At 44.2% G+C, this 13,434-nt stretch overlaps 1 protein-coding gene across 1 annotated transcript in view; it reads left to right on the forward strand.

The window, feature by feature from the left end:
• Window positions 1–12,668, forward strand: part of TRIM54 (tripartite motif containing 54) — a 92,935-nt gene extending 80,267 nt beyond the window's left edge. Inside the window, exon 9 of the mRNA XM_073557789.1 lies at window positions 12,532–12,668. Coding sequence (XP_073413890.1) covers window positions 12,532–12,587 — 56 coding nt within the window. The 3' untranslated portion in view covers window positions 12,588–12,668. The remainder of the gene's footprint in view (window positions 1–12,531) is intronic.
• The last annotated feature ends 766 nt before the right edge of the window (window positions 12,669–13,434 follow it).

The following is a 13,434-nucleotide window of genomic DNA, read 5'->3' on the forward strand; positions in this document are numbered from 1 at the left end:
ATACATATCTGTATGTGAGCAGCCCCCTCTAGTGGTGACTGTATATATACACATCTGTATGTGAGGAGCCCCCTCTAGTGGTGACTGTATATATACACATCTGTAAGTGAGGAGCCCCCTCTAGTGGTGACTGTATATACACATCTGTATGTGAGGAGCCCCCTCTAGTGGTGACTGTATATATACACATCTGTATATGAGGAGCTCCCTCTAGTGGTGACTGTATATATACACATTTGTATGTGAGGAGCCCCCTCTAGTGGTGACTGTATATATACACATCTGTATGTGAGCAGCCCCCTCTAGTGGTGACTGTATATATACACATCTGTATGTGAGGAGCTCCCTCTAGTGGTGACTGTAGATATACACATCTGTATGCGAGGAGCCCCCTCTAGTGGTGACTGTATATATACACATCTGTATGTGAGGAGCTTCCTCTAGGGGTGACTGTATATATATATATACACATCTGTATGTGAGGAGCTCCCTCAAGTGGTGACTGTATATATACACATCTGTATGTGAGGAGCCCCCTCTAGTGGTGACTGTATATATACACATCTGTATGTGAGGAGCCCCCTCTAGTGGTGACTGTATATATATATACACATCTGTATGTGAGGAGCTCCCTCTAGTGGTGACTGTATATATACACATCTGTATGTGTGGAGCTCCCTCTAGTGGTGACTGTATATATATACATCTGTATGTGAGGAGCCCCCTCTAGTGGTGACTGTATATATATATACACATCAGTATGTGAGGAGCCCCCTCTAGTGGTGACTGTATATATACACATCTGTATGTGAGGAGCTCCCTCTAGTGGTGACTGTATATATATACATCTGTATGTGAGGAGCTCCCTCTAGTGGTGACTGTATATATACACATCTGTATGTGAGGAGCTCCCTCTAGTGGTGACTGTATATATATACATCTGTATGTGAGGAGCTCCCTCTAGTGGTGACTGTGTATATACATATCTGTATGTGAGGAACCCCCTCTAGTGGTGACTGTATATATATACATCTGTATGTGAGGAGCCCCCTCTAGTGGTGACTGTATATACATACACATCGGTATGTGAGGAGCTCCCTCTAGTGGTGACTGTATATATACACCTCTGTATGTGAGGAGCTCCCTCTAGTGGTGACTGTATATATATATATACATCTGTATGTGAGGAGCTCCCTCTAGTGGTGACTGTATATATACACATCTGTATGCGAGGAGCCCCCTCTAGTGGTGACTGTATATATACACATCTGTATGTGAGGAGCCTCCTCTAGTGGTGACTGTATATATATATACACATCTGTATGTGAGGAGCTCCCTCTAGTGGTGACTGTATATATACACATCTGTATGTGAGGAGCTCCCTCTAGTGGTGACTGTATATATATACATCAGTATGTGAGGAGCCCCCTCTAGTGGTGACTGTATATATATATATATACACATCTGTATGTGAGGAGCTCCCTCTAGTGGTGACTGTACATATACACATCTGTATGTGAGGAGCTCCCTCTAGTGGTGACTGTATATATATACACATCTGTATGTGAGGAGCTCCCTCTAAGGGTGACTGTATATATACACACATCTGTATGAGAGGAGCCCCCTCTAGTGGTGTCTGTACATATACACATCTGTATGTGAGGTGCCCCCTCTAGTGGTGACTGTATATATACACATCTGTATGTGAGGAGCCCCCTCTAGTGGTGACTGTATATATATACACATCTGTATGTGAGGAGCTCCCTCTAGAGGTGACTGTATATATACACATCTGTATGTGAGGAGCCCCCTCTAGTGGTGACTGTATAGATATATACACATCTGTATGTGAGGAGCTCCCTCTAGAGGTGACTGTATATATACACATCTGAATGTGAGGAGCTCCCTCTAGTGGTGACTGTATATACACATCTGTATGTGAGGAGCCCCCTCTAGTGGTGACTGTATATATATACACATCTTTATGTGAGGAGCTCCCTCTAGTGGTGACTGTATATATACACATCTATATGTGAGGAGCTCCCTCTAGTGGTGACTGTATACATACACATCTATATGTGAGGAGCTCCCTCTAGTGGTGACTGTATAGATACACATCTGTATGTGAGGAGCCCCTTCTAGTGGTGACTGTGTATATACATATCTGTATGTGAGGAGCCCCCTCTAGTGGTGACTGTATATATACACATCTGTATGTGAGGAGCCCCCTCTAGTGGTGACTGTGTTTATACACATCTGTATGTGAGGAGAAAAAAAAATCCAGAAAATCACATTGTCTGTTTTTTTTTTCATTTTATTTGCATATTATGGTGGAAAATAAGTATTTGGTCAGAAACAAAATTTCATCTCAATACTTTGTGATATATCCTTTGTTGGCAATGACATTGGTCAAACGTTTTCTGTAAGTCTTCACAAGGTTGCCACACACTGTTGTTGGTATGTTGGCCCATTCCTCCATGCAGATCTCCTCTAGAGCAGTGATGTTTTTGGCTTTTCACTTGGCAACACAGACTTTCAACTCCCTCCAAAGGTTTTCTATAGGGTTGAGATCTGGAGACTGGCTAGGCCACTCCAGGACCTTGAAATGCTTCTTACGAAGCCACTCCTTCATTGCCCTGGCGGTGTGCTTTGGATCATTGTCATGTTGAAAGACCCAGCCACGTTTCATCTTCAATGCCCTTGCTGATGGAAGGAGGTTTGCACTCAAAATCTCACGATACATGGCCCCATTCATTCTTTCATGTACCCGGATCAGTCGTCCTGGCCCCTTTGCAGAGAAACAGCCCCAAAGCATGATGTTTCCACCACCATGCTTTACAGTAGGTATGGTGTTTGATGGATGCAACTCAGTATTCTTTTTCCTCCAAACACGACAAGTTGTGTTTCTACCAAACAGTTCCAGTTTGGTTTCATCAGACCATAGGACATTATCCCAAAACTCCTCTGGATCATCCAAATGCTCTCTAGCAAACTTCAGATGGGCCCGGACATGTACAGGCTTAAGCAGTGGGACACGTCTGGCACTGCAGGATCTGAGTCCATGGTGGCGTAGTGTGTTACTTATGGTAGGCCTTGTTACATTGGTCCCAGCTCTCTGCAGTTCATTCACTAGGTCCCCCCGCGTGGTTCTGGGATTTTTGCTCACCGTTCTTGTGATCATTCTGACCCCACGGGGTGGGATTTTGCGTGGAGCACCAGATCGAGGGAGATTATCAGTGGTCTTGTATGTCTTCCATTTTCTAATTATTGCTCCCACAGTTGATTTCTTCACTCCAAGCTGGTTGGCTATTGCAGATTCAGTCTTCCCAGCCTGGTGCAGGGCTACAATTTTTGTTTCTGGTGTCCTTTGACAGCTCTTTGGTCTTCACCATAGTGGAGTTTGGAGTCAGACTGTTTGAGGGTGTGCACAGGTGTCTTTTTATACTGATAACAAGTTTAAACAGGTGCCATTACTACAGGTAATGAGTGGAGGAAAGAGGAGACTCTTAAAGAAGAAGTTACAGGTCTGTGAGAGCCAGAAATCTTGATTGCTTGTTTCTGACCAAATACTTATTTTCCACCATAATATGCAAATAAAATGAAAAAAAAACAGACAATGTGATTTTCTGGATTTTTTTTTCTCAGTTTGTCTCCCATAGTTGAGGTCTACCTATGATGTAAATTACAGACGCCTCTCATCTTTTTAAGTGGTGGAACTTGCACTATTGCTGACTGACTAAATACTTTTTTTCCCCACTGTATATACACATCTGTATGTGAGGAGCTCCCTCTAGTGGTGACTGTATATATACACAGCTGTATGTGAGGAGCCCCCTCTAGTGGTGACTGTATATATATACACATCTGTATGTGAGGAGCTCCCTCTAGTGGTGACTGAGTATATATACACATCTGTATGTGAGGAGCCCCCTCTAGTGGTGACTGTATATATATATATACACATCTGTATGTGAGGAGCTCCCTCTAGTGGTGACTGTATATATATATACACATCTGTATGTGAGGAGCTCCTTCTAGTGGTGACTGTATATATACACATCTGTATGTGAGGAGCCCCCTCTAGTGGTGACTGTATATATATACACATCTGTATGTTAGGAGCTCCCTCTAGTGATGACTGTGTATATACACATCTATATGTGAGGAGCCCCCTCTAGTGGTGACTGTATATATATACACATCTGTATGTTAGGAGCTCCCTCTAGTGATGACTGTATATATACACATCTGTATGTGAGGTGCTCCCTCTAGTGGTGACTGTATATATACACATCTGTATGTGAGGAGCCCCCTCTAGTGGTGACTGTATATATATACACATCTGTATGTGAGGAGCTCCCTCTAGTGGTGACTGAGTATATATTCACATCTGTATGTGAGGAGCCCCCTCTAGTGGTGACTGTATATATATACACATCTGTATGTGAGGAGCCCCCTCTAGTGGTGACTGTATATTTATATACACATCTGTATGTGAGGAGCTCCCTCTAGTGGTGACTATATACACATCTGTATGTGAGGAGCCCCCTCTAGTGGTGACTGTGTATATACACATCTGTATGTGAGGAGCCCCCTCTAGTGGTGACTGTATATATATACACATCTTTATGTGAGGAGCTCCCTCTAGTGGTGACTGTATATACACATCTGTAGGTGAGGAGATCCTCTAGTGGTGACTGTATATATACACATCTATATGTGAGGAGCCCCCTCTAGTGGTGACTGTATATATATACACATCTGTATGTGAGGAGCCCCCTCTAGTGGTGATTGTATATATATATATATATACACATCTTTATGTGAGGAGCTCCCTTTAGTGGTGACTGTATATACACATCTGTAGGTGAGGAGATCTTCTAGTGGTGACTGTATATATACACATCTATATGTGAGGAGCTCCCTCTAGTGGTGACTGTATATATATACACATCTATATGTGAGGAGCTCCCTCTAGTGGTGACTGTGTATATACATATCTGTATGTGAGGAGACCCGTCTAGTGGTGACTGTGTATATATATATACACATCTTTATGTGAGGAGCTCCCTTTAGTGGTGACTGTATATACACATCTGTAGGTGAGGAGATCCTCTAGTGGTGACTGTATATATACACATCTATATGTGAGGAGCTCCCTCTAGTGGTGACTGTATATATATACACATCTGTATGTGAGGAGCCCCCTCTAGTGGTGACTGTATATATACACATCTGTATGTGAGGAGCCCCCTCTAGTGGTGACTGTGTATATACACATCTGTATGTGAGGAGCCCCCTCTAGTGGTGACCGTGTATATATATACAGTATACACATCTGTATGAGAGGAGCCCCCTCTAGTGGTGACTGTGTATATACATATCTGTATGTGAGGAGCCCCCTCTAGTGGTGACTGTATATATACACATCTGTATGTGAGGAGCCCCCTCTAGTGGTGACTGTGTATATACACATCTGTATGTGAGGAGCTCCCTCTAGTGGTGACTGTGTATATACACATCTGTATGTGAGGAGCTCCCTCTAGTGGTGACTGTATATATACACATCTCTATGTGAGGAGCTCCCTCTAGTGGTGACTGTATATATACACATCTGTATGTGAGGAGCCCCCTAGTGGTGACTGTATATATACACATCTGTATGTGAGGAGCCCCCTCTAATGGTGACTGTGTATATACACATCTGTATGTGAGGAGCCCCCTAGTGGTGACTGTATATATACACATCTGTATGTGAGGAGCCCCCTCTAGTGGTGACTGTGTATATACACATCTGTATGTGAGGATCCCCCTCTAGTGGTGACTGTGTATATATATATATATATATATATATATATATATATACACATCTGTATGTGAGGAGTTCCCTCTAGTGGTGACTGTATATATACACATCTGTATGTGAGGAGACCCCTCTAGTGGTGACTGTGTATATACACATCTGTATGTGAGGAGCCCCCTCTAGTGGTGACTGTATATATACACACATCTGTATGTGAGGAGCTCCCTCTAGTGGTGACTGTATATATATACACACCTGTATGTGAGGAGACCCCTCTAGTGGTGACTGTGTATATACACATCTGTATGTCAGGAGCCCCCTCTAGTGGTGACTGTGTATATACATATCTGTATGTGAGCAGCCCTCTAGTGGTGACTGTATATATACACATCTGTATGTGAGGAGCCCCCTCTAGTGGTGCCTGTATATATACACATTTGTATGTGAGGAGCCCCCTTTAGTGGTGACTGTATATATACACATCTGTATGTGAGGAGCCCCCTCTAGTGGTGACTGTGTATATACATATCTGTATGTGAGGAGCCCCCTCTAGTGGTGACTGTATATATGCACATCTGTATGTGAGGAGCCCCCTCTAGTGGTGACTGTATATATACACATCTGTATGTGAGGAGCTCCCTCTAGTGGTGACTGTATATATATATACACACACCTGTATGTTAGGAGCCCCCTCTAGTGGTCACTGTATATATACACATCTGTATGTGAGGAACTCCCTCTAGTGGTGACTTTATAGATACACATTTGTATGTGAGGAGCCCCCTCTAGTGGTGACTGTGTATATACGTATCTGTATGTGAGGAGCCCCCTCTAGTGGTGACTGTATATATACACATCTGTATGTGAGGAGCCCCTCTAGTGGTGACTATATATATATATATATATATATATATATATATATATATATATATATACATCTGTATGTGGGGAGCTCCCTCTAGTGGTGACTGTATATATATACACATCTGTATGTGAGGAACTCCTTCTAGTGGTGACTGTATATATATATACATCTGTATGTGAGGAGCCCCCTCTAGTGGTGACTGTATATATACACATCTGTATTTGAGGAGCTCCCTCTAGTGGTGACTGTATATATATACACATCTGTATGTGAGGAGCTCCCTGTAGTGATGACTGTGTATATACACATCTGTATGTGAGGAGCCCCCTCTAGTGGTGACTGTGTATATACATATCTGTATGTGAGGAGCCCCCTCTAGTGGTGACTGTATATGTTTACACATCTATATGTGAGGAGCCCCCTCTAGTGGTGACTGTATATATATACACATCTGTATGTGAGGAGCCCCCTCTAGTGGTGACTGTATATATATATACACATCTGTATGTGAGGAGCTCCCTCTAGTGGTGACAGTATATATATATACACATCTGTATGTGAGGAGCTCCCTCTAGTGGTGACTGTAGATGTACACACATCTGTATGTGAGGAGACCCCTCTAGTGGTGACTGTGTATATACACATCTGTATGTGAGGAGCCCCCTCTAGTGGTGACTGTATATATACACACATCTGTATGTGAGGAGCCCCCTCTAGTGGTGACTGTATATATACACATCTGTATGTGAGGAGCTCCCTCTAGTGGTGACTGTATATATATACACACCTGTATGTGAGGAGACCCCTCTAGTGGTGACTGTGTATATACACATCTGTATGTCAGGAGCCCCCTCTAGTGGTGACTGTGTATATACATATCTGTATGTGAGCAGCCCTCTAGTGGTGACTGTATATATACACATCTGTATGTGAGGAGCCCCCTCTAGTGGTGCCTGTATATATACACATTTGTATGTGAGGAGCCCCCTTTAGTGGTGACTGTATATATACACATCTGTATGTGAGGAGCCCCCTCTAGTGGTGACTGTGTATATACATATCTGTATGTGAGGAGCCCCCTCTAGTGGTGACTGTATATATGCACATCTGTATGTGAGGAGCCCCCTCTAGTGGTGACTGTATATATACACATCTGTATGTGAGGAGCTCCCTCTAGTGGTGACTGTATATATATATACACACACCTGTATGTTAGGAGCCCCCTCTAGTGGTCACTGTATATATACACATCTGTATGTGAGGAACTCCCTCTAGTGGTGACTTTATAGATACACATTTGTATGTGAGGAGCCCCCTCTAGTGGTGACTGTGTATATACGTATCTGTATGTGAGGAGCCCCCTCTAGTGGTGACTGTATATATACACATCTGTATGTGAGGAGCCCCTCTAGTGGTGACTATATATATATACACATCTGTATGTGAGGAACTCCTTCTAGTGGTGACTGTATATATATATACACATCTGTATGTGGGGAGCTCCCTCTAGTGGTGACTGTATATATATACACATCTGTATGTGAGGAACTCCTTCTAGTGGTGACTGTATATATATATACATCTGTATGTGAGGAGCCCCCTCTAGTGGTGACTGTATATATACACATCTGTATTTGAGGAGCTCCCTCTAGTGGTGACTGTATATATATACACATCTGTATGTGAGGAGCTCCCTGTAGTGATGACTGTGTATATACACATCTGTATGTGAGGAGCCCCCTCTAGTGGTGACTGTGTATATACATATCTGTATGTGAGGAGCCCCCTCTAGTGGTGACTGTATATGTTTACACATCTATATGTGAGGAGCCCCCTCTAGTGGTGACTGTATATATATACACATCTGTATGTGAGGAGCCCCCCTCTAGTGGTGACTGTATATATATATACACATCTGTATGTGAGGAGCTCCCTCTAGTGGTGACAGTATATATATACACATCTGTATGTGAGGAGCTCCCTCTAGTGGTGACTGTAGATGTACACACATCTGTATGTGAGGAGCCCCCTCTAGTGGTGACTGTATATATATACACATCTGTATTTGAGGAGCCCCCTCTAGTGGTGACTGTGTATATACACATCTGTATGTGAGGAGCCCCCTCTAGTGGTGACTGTATATATATACACATCTGTATGTGAGGAGCCCCCTCTAGTGGTGACTGTATATATACACATCTGTATTTGAGGAGCTCCCTCTAGTGGTGACTGTATATATATATATATATACATCTGTATGTGAGGAGCCCCCTCTAGTGGTGACTGTGTATATACACATCTGTATGTGAGGAGCTCCCTCTAGTGGTGACTGTATATGTATACACATCTGTATGTGAGGAGCTCCCTCTAGTGGTGACAGTATATATATACACATCTGTATGTGAGGAGCCCCCTCTAGTGGTGACTGTATATATATACACATCTGTATGTGAGGAGCTCACTCTAGTGGTGACTGTATATATACACATCTGTATGTGAGGAGCCCCCTCTAGTGGTGACTGTATAGATACACATCTGTATGTGAGGAGCCCCCTCTAGTGGTGACTGTGTATATACATATCTGTATGTGAGGAGCCCCCTCTAGTGGTGACTGTATATATATATATATACATCTGTATGTGAGGAGCTCCCTCTAGTGGTGACTGTATATATACACATCTGTATGTGAGGAGCCCCCTCTAGTGGTGACTGTGTATATACACATCTGTATGTGAGGAGCCCCCTCTAGTGGTGACTGTATATATATACACATCTGTATGTGAGGAGCTCCCTCTAGTGGTGACTGTATATATACACATCTGTATGTGAGGAGCCCCCTCTAGTGGTGACTGTGTATATACACATCTGTATGTGAGGAGCCCCCTCTAGTGGTGACTGTATATGTATACACATCTATATGTGAGGAGCCCCCTCTAGTGGTGACTGTATATATATACACATCTGTATGTGAGGAGCCCCCTCTAGTGGTGACTGTATATATATACACATCTATATGTGAGGAGCCCCCTCTAGTGGTGACTGTATATATATACACATCTGTATGTGAGGAGCTCCCTCTAGTGGTGACTGTATATGTATACACATCTATATGTGAGGAGCCCCCTCTAGTGGTGACTGTATATATATACACATCTGTATGTGAGGAGCTCCCTCTAGTGGTGACTGTAGATGTATACACATCTGTATGTGAGGAGCCCCCTCTAGTGGTGACTGTATATATATACACATCTGTATGTGAGGAGCCCCCTCTAGTAGTGACTGTGTATATACACATCTGTATGTGAGGAGCCCCCTCTAGTGGTGACTGTATATATATACACATCTGTATGTGAGGAGCCCCCTCTAGTGGTGACTGTATATATACACATCTGTATGTGCGGAGCCCCCTCTAGTGGTGACTGTGTATATACACATCTGTATGTGAGGAGCTCCCTCTAGTGGTGACAGTATATATATACACATCTGTATGTGAGGAGCCCCCTCTAGTGGTGACTGTATATATATACACATCTGTATGTGAGGAGCCCCCTCTAGTGGTGACTGTATATATACACATCTGTATGTGAGGAGCCCCCTCTAGTGGTGACTGTGTATATACACATCTGTATGTGAGGAGCTCCCTCTAGTGGTGACTGTATATATATACACATCTGTATGTGAGGAGCCCCCTCTAGTGGTGACTGTGTATATACACATCTGTATGTGAGGAGCTCCCTCTAGTGGTGACTGTATATGTATACACATCTGTATGTGAGGAGCCCCCTCTAGTGGTGACTGTATATATACACATCTGTATGTGAGGAGCCCCCTATAGTGGTGACTGCATGTATATATACACATCTGTATGTGAGGAGCCCCCTCTAGTGGTGACTGTATATATACACATCTGTATGTGAGGAGCTCCCTCTAGTGGTGACTGTATATATACACATCTGTATGTGAGGAGCTCCCTCTAGTGGTGACTGTATATGTATACACATCTATATGTGAGGAGCCCCCTCTAGTGGTTACTGTATATATATACACATCTGTATGTGAGGAGCCCCCTCTAGTGGTGACTGTGTATATACACATCTGTATGTGAGGAGCTCCCTCTAGTGGTGACTGTAGATGTATACACATCTGTATGTGAGGAGCCCCCTCTAGTGGTGACTGTATATATATATATACATCTGTATGTGAGGAGCCCCCTCTAGTGGTGACTGTGTATATACACATCTGTATGTGAGGAGCCCCCTCTAGTGGTGACTGTATATATATACACATCTGTATGTGAGGAGCCCCATCTAGTGGTGACTGTATATATATATACACATCTGTATGTGAGGAGCTCCCTCTAGTGGTGACTGTATATATACACATCTGTATGTGAGGAGCTCCCTCTAGTGGTGACTGTATATATATATACACATCTGTATGTGAGGAGCCCCCTCTAGTGGTGACTGTGTATATACACATCTGTATGTGAGGAGCTCCCTCTAGTGGTGACTGTATATGTATACACATCTGTATGTGAGGAGCCCCCTCTAGTGGTGACTATATATATACATATTTATATGTGAGGTGTCCCTCTAGTGGTGACTGTATATATATACACATCTGTATGTGAGGAGCCCCCTCTAGTGGTGACTGTGTATATACACATCTGTATGTGAGGAGCTCCCTCTAGTGGTGACTGTACATGTATACACATCTGTATGTGAGGAGCCCCCTCTAGTGGTGACTGTATATATACACACATCTGTATGTGAGGAGCCCCCTCTAGTGGTGACTGTGTATATACACATCTGTATGTGAGGAGCTCCCTCTAGTGGTGACAGTATATATATACACATCTGTATGTGAGGAGCCCCCTCTAGTGGTGACTGTATATTTATACACATCTGTATGTGAGGAGCTCCCTCTAGTGGTGACTGTATATATACACATCTGTATGTGAGGAACTCCCTCTAGTGGTGACTGTATAGATACACATCTGTATGTGAGGAGCCCCCTCTAGTGGTGACTGTGTATATATACATATCTGTATGTGAGGAGCTCCCTCTAGTGGTGACTGTAGATATACACATCTGTATGTGAGGAGCCCCCTCTAGTGGTGACTGTAGATATACACATCTGTATGTGAGGAGCCCCCTCTAGTGGTGACTGTATATATACACATCTGTATGTGAGGAGCTCCCTCTAGTGGTGACAGTATATATATACACATCTGTATGTGAGGAGCCCCCTCTAGTGGTGACTGTATATTTATACACATCTGTATGTGAGGAGCTCCCTCTAGTGGTGACTGTATATATACACATCTGTATGTGAGGAGCTCCCTCTAGTGGTGACTGTATATATATACACATCTGTATGTGAGGAGCCCCCTCTAGTGGTGACTGTATATATACACATCTGTATGTGAGGAGCTCCCTCTAGTGGTGACTGTATATTTATATACACATCTGTATGTGAGGAGCCCCCTCTAGTGGTGACTGTATATATACACATCTGTATGTGAGGAGGTCCCTCTAGTGGTGACTGTATATATACACATCTGTATGTGAGGAGCCCCCTCTAGTGGTGACTGTATATATATACACATCTGTATGTGAGGAGCTCCCTCTAGTGGTGACTGTATATATACACATCTGTATGTGAGGAGCTCCCTCTAGTGGTGACTGTATATATATACACATCTGTATGTGAGGAGCTCCCTCTAGTGGTGACTGTATATATACACATCTGTATGTGAGGAGCTCCCTCTAGTGGTGACTGTATATATACACATCTGTATGTGAGGAGCTCCCTCTAGTGGTGACTGTATATATAAGCTCACCCTTCTCTCTTTTGTTTCCAGAGTCGGGGTCCCGGCAGAAGATCGCGGCTCCCCAGGGCGATCTCGGTGGGGTGTAGCGGATGACTGATGGTTCTTTATATTCGGGGTGTGATCATTTTCTATGTAGAGTGAAATAAATTTGAGAATCTTTGAGTGAATTCCGTGCCAGCGCCATGTATACCCCTGTGTCCCCCTATAGTGGGAGGAGCCGACCTCAGGTCTCATAGCACTCAATCACCCCACAGTGGGAGGAGCTGACTCCAGGTCTCATAGCTCCCTCTCAGTCACCCCATAGTGGGAGGAGCTGACTCCAGGTGTCATAGCTCCCTCTCAGTCACCCTATAGTGGGAGGAGCTGACTCCAGGTCTCATAGCTCCCTCTCAGACACCCAATAGTGGGAGGAGCTGACTCCAGGTCTCATAGCTCCCTCTCAGTCACCCCATAGTGGGAGGAGCTGACTCCAGGTATCATAGCTCCCTCTCAGTCACCCCACAGTGGGAGGAGCTGACTCCAGGTCTCATAGCTCCCTCTCAGTCACCCCATAGTGGGAGGAGCTGACTCCAGGTCTCATAGCTCCCTCTCAGTCACCCCACAGTGGGAGGAGCTGACTCCAGGTCTCATAGCTCCCTCTCAGTCACCCCATAGTGGGAGGAGCTGACTCCAGGTCTCATAGCTCCCTCTCAGTCACCCCACAGTGGGAGGAGCTGACTCCAGGTCTCATAGCTCCCTCTCAGACACCCAATAGTGGGAGGAGCTGACTCCAGGTCTCATAGCTCCCTCTCAGTCACCCCACAGTGGGAGGAGCTGACTCCAGGTCTCATAGCTCCCTCTCAGTCACCCCATAGTGGGAGGAGCTGACTCCAGGTCTCATAGCTCCCTCTCAGTCACCCCACAGTGGGAGGAGCTGACTCCAGGTCTCATAGC

This window comes from Dendrobates tinctorius, unplaced genomic scaffold (genome assembly GCF_039654945.1).
Source record: "Dendrobates tinctorius isolate UK_male_01 unplaced genomic scaffold, ASM3965494v1 ptg000251l, whole genome shotgun sequence".
NCBI lineage: Eukaryota > Metazoa > Chordata > Amphibia > Anura > Dendrobatidae > Dendrobates > Dendrobates tinctorius.